The sequence below is a fragment of the Chelon labrosus genome (genome assembly GCF_963514085.1).
Source record: "Chelon labrosus genome assembly, chromosome: 3".
In the NCBI taxonomy this organism is placed as follows: Eukaryota; Metazoa; Chordata; class Actinopteri; order Mugiliformes; family Mugilidae; genus Chelon; species Chelon labrosus.
In genome coordinates this window covers 14,963,400-14,979,861 of record NC_140339.1, presented here as the reverse complement: position 1 = coordinate 14,979,861, position 16,462 = coordinate 14,963,400, and the positions used below count along the sequence as shown (strand labels likewise).

The 16,462-nt window shown below is 39.9% G+C and overlaps 1 protein-coding gene across 1 annotated transcript; it reads left to right on the top strand.

Annotated features, from left to right (window-relative positions):
• The first annotated feature begins 1,200 nt into the window (after positions 1-1,200).
• On the top strand, positions 1,201-15,443 carry LOC311486131 (semaphorin-7A-like). Its single transcript, XM_084541893.1, has 14 exons — positions 1,201-1,397; positions 4,006-4,124; positions 4,220-4,264; positions 4,352-4,450; positions 4,668-4,776; positions 5,059-5,166; positions 5,255-5,397; positions 5,535-5,713; positions 6,143-6,251; positions 7,011-7,194; positions 7,842-8,078; positions 8,122-8,296; positions 9,642-9,715; positions 12,509-15,443. Exons 1-14 carry the CDS (start codon positions 1,304-1,306, stop codon positions 12,862-12,864), a joined length of 2,031 nt encoding a protein of 676 aa, XP_084398019.1. The 5' UTR covers positions 1,201-1,303; the 3' UTR covers positions 12,865-15,443.
• The last annotated feature ends 1,019 nt before the right edge of the window (positions 15,444-16,462 follow it).

Below are 16,462 nucleotides of genomic sequence, written 5' to 3'. Positions count from 1 at the left end.
ATCAATATTTTTAAGTCCATAGAAATCAATCAGATAAGAATAAGAAATTTTAATTGATGATTAGAATATAATTTGTTTTCCTCATTTTTCACCATTCACACTCACATGCACACCTGTGATGAACACATGAATCCCCTTTTAATCTAACAAGCATGGATGGTGGGAGGAAGCTGGAGTACCCGGGGAGACACAGGGAGAACATGCAAACTCCCTAATGAACTGTATGAATGCATAACGGATTTGTACGGATTTCCATAAAGTTAATGCCGTCACTAAGCCGGATTGTTTTCCTCTGCCTCGTGTTGATGATTGTGTTGATGTCTCAAAGCTAGATCTCCTGGCAAGTACCGCTGTCACCCCGTGCGAAGAAAATTTCAGCGTTCGTGACACCTGGTGACCTGTCCAGGGTGTACCCCACCTCTCGTCCAATGACTGCTGGGACCCCACAACCCTTCACAGGAACAAGCGGTTACAGAAGATGAATGAATGAATGAATAATTTATTGATTAGTCAAGTTTATGCTGTTCTTACTCATAGTACAAGACACGCTCCTTCCTGTACCATCACAGCAGGAAGTCACTGGCTTCAGGATGATGAAATCCTCACAGTATGACAACTACTGAAACACACCTTTTGTTCTATTCCACTGTTTCGTCATTCATTGAATGTCTGAATTACAACAGGTTTTGTCTTTTTGATTCTTGTGCAATCAAATAGCTCATGAATGACAGCTCTATTTATTAGATTAAAAGAAAGTTGTCACTCAGTAATGCACCTTCACTGCCTATAGCTTTATATATATCTTATTGCATACATATATGCCTTGGTTTTGTTTTGTTTTAATCTATGGCGCCAATCATGCATACCATTATGACCACCTGCCTAATATTGTGTAGGTCTTCCTCGTGCCTCCAAAATAGTCCTGACCCATCAGAGAATGGACATGGGTCTTCTGACGGTCTCTTGTGGTGTCTGGGTCCTATAGGTTGAAAGATTGCAGTAATTAAAGCATTAAAAAAAAAAGCTTCTCCGTTTAATAAACATAAAAAGCTGATATGTCTGCCTTGACTTAATAAGTTTATTATTCTCTCAACACGTTTCATTTTAAGAACAATTATTATTGATATGATTTCTCCCAATAATTAAAATAACAGTATTCTAAAATCCCTCATGATTAGTCATCAGAGTTACACAATACAAAAGATAAATCATTTAGAGTAACTTCCTCTAAGACATCTAAGGCTCCGACTCCGGAAGAACGAGCTCATTTAATAGTATCTGCAGCGCAGGACGCAGAATAACAATGGAACTTCTTCTTTTACTGTTGTTGTCATTAATCAGTGGTGTGACTGAGGCGAACTCCAAGTATTCACCGAGGATGATATTCTCAGACGGCGGTAGGAGCTATTTCTTTTCACTTGTGTTAAAATGAGACATCGAATAGTTTGAAGGTCGAAACTGGCACATAGAAGCGAAGAGTAGCGGAGCGACGATGAACACAATTACAGGGCAACGAAGTCTGAGGACCGTGAACAATCTTGTGGCAGCCAGGAGTGCAGCCGACTGTAACTAATGACCCAAAACAACAAAGGTAAGACGTGCGCAGAGATTGTCTGTAGTGTGTAAGCCAGGTTTTTATTTGTCAAACATGAAGCATTTCATTAATTACATTAATTGTTCATCACTGCTGGTAGTAACAATTAGTTAGCTCCAGCCCCCAGCTAACAGCAGAAAGTCCCATGTAATTAATGTAATCAATGTAATTAATTAAATAATCTCTGCGCACGTCTTACCTTTGTTGTTTTGGGTCAATAGTTACAGTCGGCTGCACTCCTGGCTGCGTCAAACAATGGGTCAGAAAAGACTTCGCAGTCTTGCAGTCATGTCAATTGAAAAAGCCGAGCTTCAGCATCAGAGTCACAACAGAGTGATAGACCGATTTGCCACCCTTAAAAACAGACGACATTCTTTGATGCTTCCACCCACCAAGTAACTTGCAATTGTAGCCATTTTTTTTTTCTTGTTAATGCTGTAAACATTCTGCTACTGTGCAAACCTTTGTTTATTGTTGTACCCCGGTATTAAAAAAAAAAAACAGACTGATAATAAATACTAATAAATAACTACTAATAACTAATAAATCATTTCTCAGTCTTTGCTAGCTGTTTGTGAAAATTTGTGCTCGTGCTCGTTTGCTCACATCCTGTGCATCTCCTTGGGGCTAAGCCCCCCCTGTCCTGAAAACCTAGTGACGCCTCTGCACTGGTCTGGGTTTCAGCTCCTCTACAACCTCTTTGACTTATTTTAAGACGTGTTATATAATCTAGTCTTTCTGTTCTTGAGCTTCATGAATATTGTCCAGGGTAGACCTGTGTGATTACAATAGCAAACTGTGCAATTATGGTTTCTATATTGTGAGATAAATTTGGGTTATTTGGGTTAGAGAGGAAGCTGGTTTTCAAAAGAGTCATCGTTAGTTGTATTATTAGCACTTGTGCTTTTACAATGTATAACAATGAAAAATGTATTATGAGGAAAAAAAAAAAAAAAAAAAAAAACATTTCCACACAGGAAATGTTAACAATGTCTCTCTTCCATCTGTAAACAGCAGTTAAATAGTGTCCCTAACACCCATACAGGCACATTTTACAGTGACAAACTCAAGTTGATAAGATGTGAAAACCTTATATGCTATAATTATATAACAAATAATAAAAAAGTAAAAAGCAAAGGACAGCATTATGCCCTGGAGTTCATGATCCTCACAGCCTCTGGGAAGAAGCTGCACTTTAGCTTTGTTGTCCGGGCTATGCCTGCCTGAGGGGAGGCGGCTGAACAGTTCACGGGGGCCCCCCCATCTACCAACCTGGGGATATTACCACTCGTTGCAGCGTCTTCCTGTCAGCCGCAGAACAGTCACCGTACCAGACAGTGATAGAAGATGATAGTATGCTCTCTACCACACACGGGTAAAAAGATGTCTTGCTCTTCCCCTTGCGTGTTCTCCCACCCCCTGCCTGTGCACAGACTCACTGGTGTTGGCGATCAGTCCAACCACAACAGTGTCATCTGCAAACTTCACTATATAACTGCTCAGATAACTTCCAGAGCAGCCTTATATGAGTACAGCAGGGTCCACAACCCTGAGGGGAGCAGGTGTTGAGTGTGATGGCCGCTGCATCATGACTGACCATTTCTTCCTGTTAGCATACTGATGGTGGTCCATGTTGATGTTTATGGTGTGGGCCAAAGCCAAGACCACATACATGAGGGCACAGTGTACTGTTTCTCAGCGTGTCAAATGCCAAAATGTCTGCTTTGAAAAGGTGCACTGAACTAGACCCTTAGTTCAACAGTTTTTCACAAATAGCTTAACTTTGGAAGCAAAGTGACAAGGCTCTACTTCAGGCAGTCCTGATCCAGTAGCTGTTGAGATAGTTCAGTCTTGGCCAAAGTAGTGGAGAGACTGACAGGCACTGCCATCCTTAACATAACTATTTCACGAATAAAACCACACCTCAGTACACTCCTGATCAAAATGCAAAAAGAAGAAATGGCAGTGAGACAAAACTTTTGATCAGCTGATGAACAGCCTATTTCAGTTTAATGGTTGTTTGCAAAAAATTGCTTAATCAAATTTTTTTCTTGTCTCACTGCCATTTCTTTCTTTTTTTTTTTTTTTTTTTTTCATTTTGAAGCATTATTTAGAACCTTCTTAAGATCCAACAGTGCAAAATGTAAATTCTTGCAATTTTTCAACTGGTCTAAAAATTTTGATCAGGAGTGTATGTACAAAGAAGTTTATTTTGACCAGGTTAGACGCCTATATAGGCAGGTGCAGGTAATGTGGATGTTTGAGGTGTGGACTTGTTCCTGAACCTAAGTTATATAACTTCATATATTGTGTGAATAAGCTCGTGTACAGTAGCAGCATGAATTTGTTGTGCATACTTATTCCACACCTTGTTTGCAATTCAATATGTTTTTTAAATTGTATTTCTGCAGCGAAAACGTTACGTGGACACTATGCACCTGTACAGATTCTACTAGACGGACAGCCGGACACTGTCATAACTGCTGGACAAAGACACCTGAATTTCTACAACTTTCACGACTCTACAAAAGTAAAAAAGAGCTGAATATGCTAAAGTTAAATTGAGTCATGGACTTTATAGCAATATGGAGCAAAGTTAACGTCCTACATTATGTCTCTTTGCAGACTCCCCCAGAAAAAAAGCTGCGGTGGCATGAATGCGGCGACGAAGTGAGTAGTGTAACTACAGCGAGGCAGAGTAGTTGGGTGTTGACTGTTCGAGAAACACTCCAAAAACATCTTGCTCTTTTTGTTCAGGCTTGCAACTATAACATCACTGTTGTACACCGGAGGGCGGAGGGCAACCAGTTGTTTGTGTGCGGAACCGACGGTTGGCAGTCCCAGTGCTGTGGCTTGGTAGGTTACTGTGAAGATGAGTCATTGAGAACTTCACTAGCAATAGAAACTACTTCTGTTCAGCATCACTTGTCACTTCCTCTTGCTCCTGTTTTTATTCTACCTGTAGGGTGTTAGATGTTATATGAAGTAATTTAATCACAATTCTGCCCCCAGCAATGGACAGTTGTGGGGACATTTTAAAACACACTGTGTTGTTTTTTTGTTTTTTTTGTAGAATTTATCAGAGCAGTCACCCACCTGTGCTCCTTCTGACAAATTAGAACATATATCTACTAGCATAAGGGAACATGTGATAAAGGAAGGTGAACAGGCTGCCCTTGTGGGTGAGTTTTTCTACACACAAAATAAAAACATCCCCGCTTTCTGATTCACCTCGTTCTCTTGATGGCTAATTTAAGCATTAATCTGGTGGGAGATGAATAATTGCAGAAAACATCTGCGCTGTTTTCAAAAGTGCTAACCTGCTTCACCCAACTCACCACTTACTAAATGGTTTCTCCTTCTACTTTTCTGCAGTTTGCTGTACTGATGTTGCAGCAGTGCTTGCTGTTCGCACCTACTGTGTATACCTAATATGCCTTAAAATGTGCAATTGTTCTTTCCAGAATCTGAACGAAGCGCAGATCTCTACATCACATCCTCTGGATCTCAAGAAAATGCTGGCCTTTACAAATTTGGCGAAAAAACAGTTAGACCACTGAAGTCTGACAAAGGTATTTTGCACAGAGAGACATACTTGAGAAGTTTCTGAAGTTGAGTGAGGTTGCCACAATAATGCGTTTTGTTTTTTTCTGTCTTTAGAGCAGCACTATGTGGGTTTGACCATCAGTAAAAGGAGAAACAATCCCTTGCAGGACAAAGTGTATGCCTTCTATAAGCAGAAAAACAGTGACACACGAGTGTATAGCGATATGTGGCTCCCTTTTGTGACCCGAGTTTGCATGGTAAGGCCGACACAGTTAGGCATTTATAATAAAAAGTGTCACCAACATTGAACTGCAACCATATTCATGTACTAATCATTACAATGTAAGTGGATTAGGAAGGAGCGATTTATCCTTTGGCTGTGTTCTCCTTCTAGTCTGATCGTGGTGGTCCCAAGAACAAGCTGCAGTATAAGTGGACTTCACAGTTGAATGCTAAGCTCTTCTGTGGAAACTCTGACACCGGACAGTATTTCTCTGAGCTGGTAGATACAGCCACTGTCCATGCAGACCACTGGAGCGATACCAAGATCTATGCACTGTTCAGAAATGAATGGTAGGACTCCGTTATTGTTAACTGTATTTGAGAAACCATGTATTTGTGAGGTTTTATCACATCATGTGCTTTTTCCAAAAATAAATTCCCAACCTGACCAGTGACCCAGCTCCTGCATCATATGAAGAGTCATTCACACTGATATAAACCATAGTCACTTGCTTTGGTTGACTTTAAAACATCATGAGAGAGGAATTGAAACCTTGTGCTGTGAACACTAGATTAGATTAGTCTGAACAGATGGAAGGCATTTGTACAAAGTTGAGTTCTGTTGTTCTTTCTTAAACAACATCCTCTGTCTGCTCAGCTGTTTTTGTTTTCCTGGTGTTTCAGCAACACGACTAAAATCGTTCGTTGACCTCAGTGTACCGCCATGTTGCTACAGATGTCTCCATGTGAGCCTGCTGACTTGTGCGCATCTCTCTGCAGGGGAATGAGTGCGGTGTGTGTCTACACGATTGGAGACATAGACAAAGTCTTCGTGACGTCTGCATTCAAAGGCTTCGGGACAACCTTGGACACGAAAACACGAAGAGAGGTATGTGATAAATGTAGCAGTCAGTGCCACTGAATCATTTCTGCACTACTATGGCTGCTATTTTTCAGACCACGTTAGTAAAGGTGGAGTCATTCCTGAGAGAGACTGCTGAATCCATCAGCATGTCATGGTTCTTTGAAGATATAGCAAAACTAATGTTACCCACCAAGACTCAGAGCAATGTCCACATCCATCCTCACGTTTTTCAGCCCCCTGAGTTCTCTCCATCATTAGAAAGCCATCCATTGTTATTGTTATAATTTCCTTTGGAGCTATTCCACCTCCATCATTCCTCAGAGTTCAGCATGTTAGTCCTTCTTCTTCCTGAATTTCTCTCTCACTAACACTGGCCCTGTCTCCTCTGCCCTCCCCTTCCACCTGTTCGGTGAACACGCACCAACACCCTTGTCACTGGTTGGCTGGAATAGTGCCGTGCTCACTCATTCGCATATTTTGATTAGTTCCATTGTCAAAGCTTGTGTCATTGAAGTCATTGAAATCCCAACTAACTCAAAGGCTTTAAAGTGGTTTAAACTAAGACATTTGGTTAATAAATAATGTAAGCTGGAGAGCAGCCATGGAGATCATGTTAGCTTTCAAAGTTTCGGGCAGTAACTCTGCAAGGATCATAACTGTAAAGCACAGAGATGCACTGAGAGACCAGAAAGCTTTATAGCAGATAAATGGAGCTTAGTGAACAGTCAGCTGGTGTGCTGCCATTCATAAACATGTATTGTTTTTTGTTTTCTTTTTCCTCAGTGTGTTGCAGAGAGCGACAAGCTTTCTTTGGACATCCTCAGGATGACTGAGATAACTACAGAGATGGTCGAATGGGTTCAGCCTGTGAACAAGTCCGGCCCAATTCTCTTCAATGACCAAAACTACACTCACATCTACGCTGACAAGACGAACAGTGACTCTACAGTTTTATTTCTGTCTCTAAGTGAGTGTTATACACAGTAATATCTGTCTTACAGTCTTTGTTACACTGGGGGGAAACTACCAAAACTATTCACGCTAATGTACAGTGGTAGCTGAGACAGAAAACAATACTCCAGCAGGACTGAGTAGGACTGGATGGTGGAGAGGAAAGTTCAGATGTGGTATGTGGCTTGACTTGTGTTGACTGACACAAACGTTCCTTGTGTAAAACATACAAAAGACACACAGACAACAGACAGAAGACATTTTATTTAAACATGTGGAACAAAAAAAAGAAGATGTTTTCTAATTCTCACTGACCATTATGAGCTTTTGGTTTTGGTTGTGTGTTTCCCCAAAACAGGAAAAAAGATTATGTGGCTTTACATTTTGAGAATAACATTTCTTTTTACCTCTTATGAAGACTGACTGAAAACAAGACATTATGGATATTAACAGTTGTGACCACCAGTCACATCTGTCGCAAGTTCAATCTCACTCTGTGAATAACTGCAGGTCACAGATACAGAGATAGGGTGATTTGAGGTAACCAGATCACCAGAATTAACAGAGATGTGCGCGAGTAATGGTTGTGGTGTGGGTTGCTCAGACGTATTTATTGAATTACTCACCCCACTTCTGTTCTCACCTTCTTTTGCCCTGGAATAGATAATGGAGGGATTCATAAGGTGATGCATAATGAGAGCAACACCTTTGTCATCGCGGAGTATCGACCATTCCAAGACGGGGCACACGTCCTTGGCATGCTCTTTCACCCATCCTCTGTAAGTAACACTATGCTTCCGACCCAATGCCCGCTAAGCCCCGAGGGTGAAAATAAAGACAGGTTTTATTCAAATGGAAACAATGGTGCTGATTCAATAAAGCAAAATGATGTCATTTCTTAAAGAAGAATGTGAAGAATAAAGGTTGTTTAATAAAAAAAAAGACCCCCCAGAAAACAATTGTGCATCGTTGCAGAGAATGCTGTATGTGAACACCCGAAGTGAAGTGGCCCAGGTGGATGTGGCAAACTGCGAGGAGTATGGAAACACCTGCACGGACTGTTTCTTATCCAGAGATCCTTACTGTGACTGGAACGGCAGGAACTGCACCCGAACAACGTAAGACCTCAGTGCTTTATGTAACAGTAGACCTGTCATATAAGTAGGCAAACATCCAAAGCAGCCTTAGATTAGCTAGCGGTGAAACTGAGCTAAGCCCCAACACACATACTTTAAGTCTGATTCCAGTAGCTGCTTAGCTCAGAACATGATTCACCACCAACTACACCTGGTGACCAGAGGTTACTTACAGTGTGGCGCAATTGTTATGATAAGGTTGTACTATCAATTACAAAGATATTCACTCATAGCATACCATACATAGCTAGTCATAGTCATACACTCTTCCCCAGTACAGTCAGCTTTTATTATGATAACATTTGTGTCACCTTTTTTTTTTTTAAACCACAGCCCCCACCATTTTACAGCTGTGAGTAGCTGTGGTTGGAGATATGGTTTTGAGCAGATGTCCGGTCGAGTTTGATCACTCTAAGGTGTCATTCTGAAGAAAGCTTTTTTTGTTTTAATGAATTCTCACTTAAATCACTTAAACTTTCCTCATACAGCGACACACTGTGAGCTTTCTTCTCAGTTCTGTGTGATGTTTCAGTTCAGTTCTGTGTCACGGTAGATGATCACTTTTAGACGAGCTGTACGGATCATGTGTGCTGGTATTAATTTATTTTCACTTGCCAAAGTCAGCTTGATAATGAAGACAACCTCTAAACAAGGCAGATGCCTGTCTCTGTAAATAGGAAGAGACATTTCAGTGAAAGAGAGCCGCAGTAGAAGTAAACCTCTCAGTATGTTGATTTGTTTTTTGTTTTTTTGCACCACCAACCCCCAGCAAACATACGGAAATGCGGCTCACGCCCCCCCCCCCCCCCCGAAACCACAAGTTCAGCAGCAGACTACAAAGTGACTATGATTCTGTGACATATTTCCTCATCAAGATAGGAAATGACAGGGATATTAATCAGAATGCCCACATGTAGAAAGACTAAAAGGTAATGTGGTACTAAAAGGCCAGAGGAACACTCAAAAAAAGAAAGGCACACAACTAAAAATGTCTGCAGGCACACAACAGGAAGATCTGAATAACAGAACAGAGGAAGTGATAAAGAACTAGAGGAAAGGCAGGACTGAAAACACACACAAGGACTGATTTGTAACAAGTGAAACTAATGAGGGAGGAACACACAGACTCCATACACCATAACTAATCACAAAGGAGGGGAAAAAATAGAGATGAGAAGTAATACCCTTTTATATTACTCACGTTGCCTTAAATAATGGAATGATACCTGACAAATTAATGTTGAAATTTAAAAAAGATTAATGAAATTAAAGAGCTGTGTGACTTTTCTGTAGCTGACAATTATTAAACATACTTTTCCTTTCACAGTGGGAATCAGAAGGGTGAAAGCAGAAGGAACACGGCCACCTGTCCTCCACCTTCTGTACATCTTCCAAGCAAAGGTATAAAGTTATTTATTTGAACTATTGCCGTTTACATTATTTTTTCTTACTTGATTAACTTCAATATATTTAATGTGGTTTAGCATAAACTCTAACTGCTTGGTAAATTCGTGCGACCATGGTGGTACAGGCCATTTATGTAACTTCAAGTTTATTTTTGTTTGGAATAATAATTATACATAAACAAATGTATGGCTGATGATGTGAAGATCAATATCACTTCCATCCATCTTCAGTCAAAAAGAAGCTACAACAACCCAGCAGTTTAGCGTAGCTTAGCATAAATACTACAACCGGGGAAACAGCTGACCTGGCTCTGTCGGCGCTGTGCTTCCTGTCATTATGCTAAGCTAACCCAAGCTAAATTCCTTATTGCATTTAAGGCCCATTAGCATCAGTTAATGTAAATAGTCTGCAGAACAGCATGAAAGCCAGTTAGTCCCTAAATAACTGTTACCATGGACGTAGAAAACCACTCAACAACTAAACACCGTTCTGTGGAGGTTATCACGGCCGTTGAAAAGCGCTAGTAATTCTTCATAACATATTAATACACTTTTATTTCTGCTTGCATGTGTCTTTGTATGCACATTCTCAAAGCTGCAAGCAACAGTACAGCCCTTTCTATTGTAGTACAGAGCAGCTCTGCTTCCAAATATTTTAGAAGCAGAAGCAAGGTATTTTTAACCCCTTGACGCCTGAATTGATTTTTCAATTATATAAAGAAATTTAATATTTATGTTTTTGCTTACCACTCCGACTGGTCCTACGAGAAACTAGTGCTTGCAAAAGGTTCCTAGGTATTTTTTGAATGTGCACAAACCAACATTGGAGGTTTACATATATTTCGGCTGCAGTCTGAGCGGAAGCAGTTCGTCGCGAATTTGCAACACTCAGCAACAAGGGGTTAAAGGTAACAGCACGTGGGATTTAAAAGGTCAAACCAGTTCCAGGTTTCACAACTGCTGCTCTGGAAATGTGATGTGAATGACTCTGCAGTGAATGACATGCAGGTATAACTCTAACCTTAAACAAATTATGGCCCGGTCAGAAATCTTTTGCAGCCGTATCTTTCACATTGCCAACGTGTCCTTTATCCATTTGGGGAGCAGAAGGAGTTATTTTTGGCTGTCCCTTGTGAGTCTACCACATGGCCCACCCTGTGCTTTGACTGCTTTGAAGAATGTATATGTAGTACGCTTGTAGGTCTAGATTATATAAGGCTTCCTGTTAGACTGCTCTCTCTACATCTGCTCTGGTAATAACCCTTATCCAAACAGAGGACACCTTTAGCCAAACTGTAAAACAGTTAATCAAACATACATGCATGGCAGAGCAAGCTTCCTGTATGAAACTTACGGCAGTGGTGCTACTTTTGAAGTCAACCTTCGGTGTTGTGCAAGTTCACACTAAACAAGAACTAGTTCAAAGTTCAGCTCACACAGATAAAAGTGAAGTAGTTCAAGTTCATAGTTCACATTTTTTAATTTCATAGACTCCAAAATGAACTAGTAAATTTTTTCCTTCTTTTTATTTAATGAGCAGCTTCGAGTTGTTCTTGTTCAGCAGAATCTCTGACTGACCTGCCCATCCATCCCCAGTCCGTCTATTTTTTCCGCCAGGATCTGTACTGCTTTTTTGAGTAACCATTGACTGTATACACTAGGAAATAAGCCACCTGTTTGTGTGGATCAGCTTCTTCTGCGGTGTCGGAGACGGCTTCTCTTTCAGCTGCACCAGCCATGCTGTATGCCGTAAATCTTTTTAAAAAAATTTTTTTCCTGAACGGGGGTGAATGTCGTTATTTCCCTCCAGATTGAGCGAAACTAATGTCTCACAGTTAGAAAAATTATGCATTCAGTTCAAAAAAATATGAACAACGTTGTGAACTTCCTTGAGGAACTTCCATGTTGGTCACGTGTTTCAGCCGTGGAGTTTCCTGTTTGAGCATCTCATGATGCCACCTCACATGTTACTGTACACATGATTTGGGCCAAGTAAAGAGGTGGTTGACCTCTTTTGAAATTACCAATGCATGCAATGTGTTTTGCGGCTTTTTATCTTTTTATGTTTAGTAAAACATTGCACTGTCTTCACGACAGCTAAACAGTGTTAGCTGGTAATGCTTAAACATTTAAGTCCTGTTGCCTCCTACGCTGCACTCCCAACTTCTAAATGTGTTATCACACTCGTATTCTGTGTCATATTTTTCTCATTTACAGAGATAAAGTCAGTGACATCACTCATATATGTCAATATGCTGAGGACACTCTTCTTTACTCTGTTAATCTTCCAAGTGTCTCCACCCCCTTTGGCGATTTCATTACCCAGAAAGCCTTATTTGTATCATGCACAGATGAAAGACCTTGTGCAAAAGACTGCACCTCCTCTTTTTGTCTTATAATCGGGATAATTAAGTATCTATCTGTCAGTGTTAAACGTGTTGAATCTCAGTCAAGCACCAACTCAGTTCCTTTTTCAGTTCCGCACTAGCACCAACACCATCCTTACACTTTTGGTTCATTTTAACATTAGATTTAGATTTAAATCCTGATTTCATTACACATTCGAGACTTCCAGGCTTGTGTAGTGCATCTTGAAAAATGGTAAATGCTCTGAACCTTAGTGGTAATAGAAGCATTTGTCATTCACACACACACCTACACACACCCATGACTTGTCTACAATGCTCGCCATGATCTAACTGAAATAATTAACAAGTCTGGTTGCAGATTAAATAAAGACGCTAAATAAACATCCGTCTTAAACAGAGTTCCTGTTTTCTCTCCTCAGCATTTAGAGGTGCAGGTGATGTGCCACAACCCGATGAGACTGTGATCACACTTTCCCACGACTCCAAGTATTTCCTGCAGTGCCCGGTGTCCTCCCGTCATGCCCAGTATACCTGGCATAACCCTAGCGGTAACACATCCTGCATCTTCAAGGATGAGCAGTGTCTCCTTCTGATCGACTGCATGGGTTCCAAGCAGGAGGGAACACACAAATGTGTGTCAGAGGAGATGGGTTCCGTAAAAGTCCTGGCTCAGTACCGACTACAACTGGAGAACAGAGGTGTGGGCCAACGACCAAGCCCAGTGCTCTGGGTTTGTCTAGTGTTTGTCATGATTAAGAGTTGGTCCTGTTGCTAAATGACATGATACGAGTGTGTGGTTGATAATATAGAGTTGTGGCCTGTGTGTGAGAGAGTGTATACTCTAGCAGTGGCTAGGGTCAAAACATCATTAATGTAGGATATGTTATAATTCTCAACTGCATTTGGTACATGTCAACACATCAGTGTCCCTTTCAAGTGCATTGGCACATTTTAATGAATCTAAAATGTCAGCTTTAACCTGCCACCAAATAGAAAATATGTGTCTTTTAGTTCTTATTTATTAGGGGTCCATGCAAATGAAGTTGCAGTAACCCTATTGATTTTGTTGTGATTTTTATTCTTCTTATTGTTATTATCATTATAATGATTTATCTTTTTCTGCGTAGCTAAAGTGTCTGCCCAGGATAAATATACATGTGTACAGCTAGGTGGCGCTATAATAAGCCAATTTACATTTTGCCTCATATCTCAAACCGTGTGCCCTGGAAACAAAATTTCTCCCTCTGATTCCTTATGTAGCCCTCGTAATTTGATTCTGTACAAGCACCCTTGGTCTCTAGGGGGCGCAATATTTCAATATCTCAAAAAATGCAGTAGCTCACTTCTTGAAATTTGGCATACACAATCTGTAACATATTGTGTAGATGCCCATCAAGTTACGTCAACAGGGGGCGCTAAACGTGACACGGAAACTTTTCATATGACTTTATGGCCTATAACTTTTGAAGTATTCACCCAATCCTTATGAAACTTAGCAACCACCATTATGCTTGTGTACAATCATGCAAAGTTTCGTGAAATTCGGGCTGCAGGGGGCGCTGCAACGAGTTCATGTTTATATCTCACAAACCACCACAGTAAACTGTTTAAAATTTGACAATAATAATCTGTGGATGACTCTTTACAAGCCCACCAAGTTTTGTGCAATACGTTCTATAGGGGGCGCTACTGTTGACTTATGCCTCTGCGTCCTGCTTGGGGACGACTTCGCCACGGCATGGACCCCTTTATGATCGTTTGCGATAATCTAGTTTCTGTTTTTCTTCTTATAGCAGATCTATGACTGTGTGTATGCGCAAACCAATAATGATGAGGATTTTTGGTTTGTACTGAAACCGATTTCAATGTGAAGTTAGCTAACATCAGTGTGTTCCTCCCACGAATTGCATCCAAATGTTGACACAGAGACAAATGTAGAACCTTCCAAAACATGAAACATCTAGTGAGTTGATTTGTATGGCACTGAAAATAAAATTGGGCGCCACAGTGGAGAGGTGGTTCGCACAGATACCTCACAGCAACAAGGTCCTGGGTTTGAATCCATGGGCCGACTGGGCCTTTCTGTGTGGAGTTTGCATGTTCTCCCAGGTACTCTGGCTTCCTCCCACTGTCCAAGGACAAGCTCGTTAGGTTAACTGGTGTTTCTAAATTGACCGCAGGTGTGGATGTGAATGATTGTCTGTCTCTCTGTGTTAGCCCTGTGATAGACTGGAGACCAGTATTCTTTTAAAAGACGACGTACATGAATGTATCTGATGATAAGTCAACTTTTTAAATTTTGTTACTATCATTCAAGTGTAATAATATCGCATTTTAACCACGTTCAGAAAATAATAGTCTTGTAAATTTAGTATTTGTTGTACAGACAGATATTATGCACTTTCCAAACATGTTTTGTTCTACCTCAGACAATGGCCTATGGTGATATTCTTTGTCAAGACTTTTGCTCTAGATCAGGAAACAAGTTCATATTGTGAAAAACTCGTGATATGTTGAAAGAATTCAAGTTGAGACATGCCATTTCCTCATCGCAGGCAGTTAAGCGAGAACAGCCAGCAATTTCTGTGTGTTATCCTGAGAGAAATTCAGTGTCCAGTAGCTTCATCACATAGAAGTTAGTTATAGTTATAGATATAGTTATAATATATAATATACATATATAGTTATAAAACTATATATGTATATATATATATATATGTATATATATATATACACATCCCTCTCACCCTCTTAAGGTGCAATTTGTGTCATTCTCAAGCTTGGGTCCTCTGGTAGTTTGAGGGTTCTGCGCAGTATCTATCTATCTATCTATCTATCTATCTATCTATCTATCTATCTATATATATATATCCTGTCACTGAACCAGCTTCTCTTTCTGATTTTCCCTTTATTTCTAGACTTTCCGTTTGCTCATATCAAGGAGATCGGCTTTAACTTTACTGTACACACACACACACAAATAAATATGTCACAGGTGTTTGGACAGACCATCTGTCTACTGTTCTGTGTTGGACATACAACAGAGTTTCATAATTTCTGGTTAATGTAAAAAGGAAATACTTGTACACCATCTCTAATGAAAGAGGAACGGTAAATGGCGTTTTTGATATGTGCAACAATAAATCTGCAAATGTACAGTAAACTACGTACACTGTGATGTGTCATTTTTAATATGTCTATAATGTGTCACTGCACTTTTTTGCAGAGCTGATTTTTTATAAGGGTTGAAAATATTTATACATTTGAAAATGATTCCTGTTGCATATGCAATGCGGTATCATTCTGCAGTTTACTGTCACAGTTCAGATCAAGGTCAGAGCAACGTGCATCACATCGCATTTATCTTTCAAGTCAGGAGGACTGCAGCACTTAAAATCTTCAAATACTGTCAATACACACTTGTACTTTAGATGATAGTCTGTTTTAAAGACTACCTGCAGGCTCCAGTCTGACACCTACGCTGTAAAACAAGATGAGAAATTTAAGTAGAAACTAAAACATTAATGCTTTCAACTTAAAATGGCAGTTGATGTGAATTTAGTTAAATTGATCTTAACTTGGAAATGTGAGTTCATTTGACAAGATCACATGAGTTTTCTTCAGTGGATAATGTAACCTAATCAGCTGTTTTAACTCTTATTATCATGTTAAAATGAGAAATTATTGTTAGTTATAACTTAGCTTTCTGAGTTGAAACAGGTTTTCTTCAGGTTCAGTTTACTCGCATTTTTAAGTCAACAGGTGAACTTTGGTTTTTAAGTTTTACTGCTGGTCTGAAAATACACCCAGGGCGGATGGGAAGGCTGACATTTCACAGATGAATGTGATGAACTCATAATGTGCAACTGGAGGAAGTCATTATATCAGGGACATTCAAGAAATCTTACCGCGTGTACCTTCTTGTGGTTTCTTAGTTTGCACTTCAGAAAATGTGAGATAAACAGGTAGGGCGTCAGTTTGCCACAGTGCCATATCTGTACATTGCAAAGCAAGAAATGAAACACACAGGCAAGTAAGATATAAAGTAAAACTTTATCATGACATACAAGTTTAAAGCCCTGAGAACCATATCTTTATATTAACTAATATGAACAAAACTGAATGTGTGAAAACCACTTTGGAAAAGTGCTCCTCTTAAATACAATCAGCACAAACCAGTTTTTACAAGCATTCGTGTGTTTTGTCCTTTTTTTTTTTGTTTGTTTGCTTTAATCAAAGAGAAAACTATAATAATATCAGTAATATCATTATTATCATGTCCATAATAATAATAACAGTACAAAAATATGCACAAACCCCACAGTTGAATTAATATACGGAGCATTGTACAAGCCAAAACAACAACATAAAAT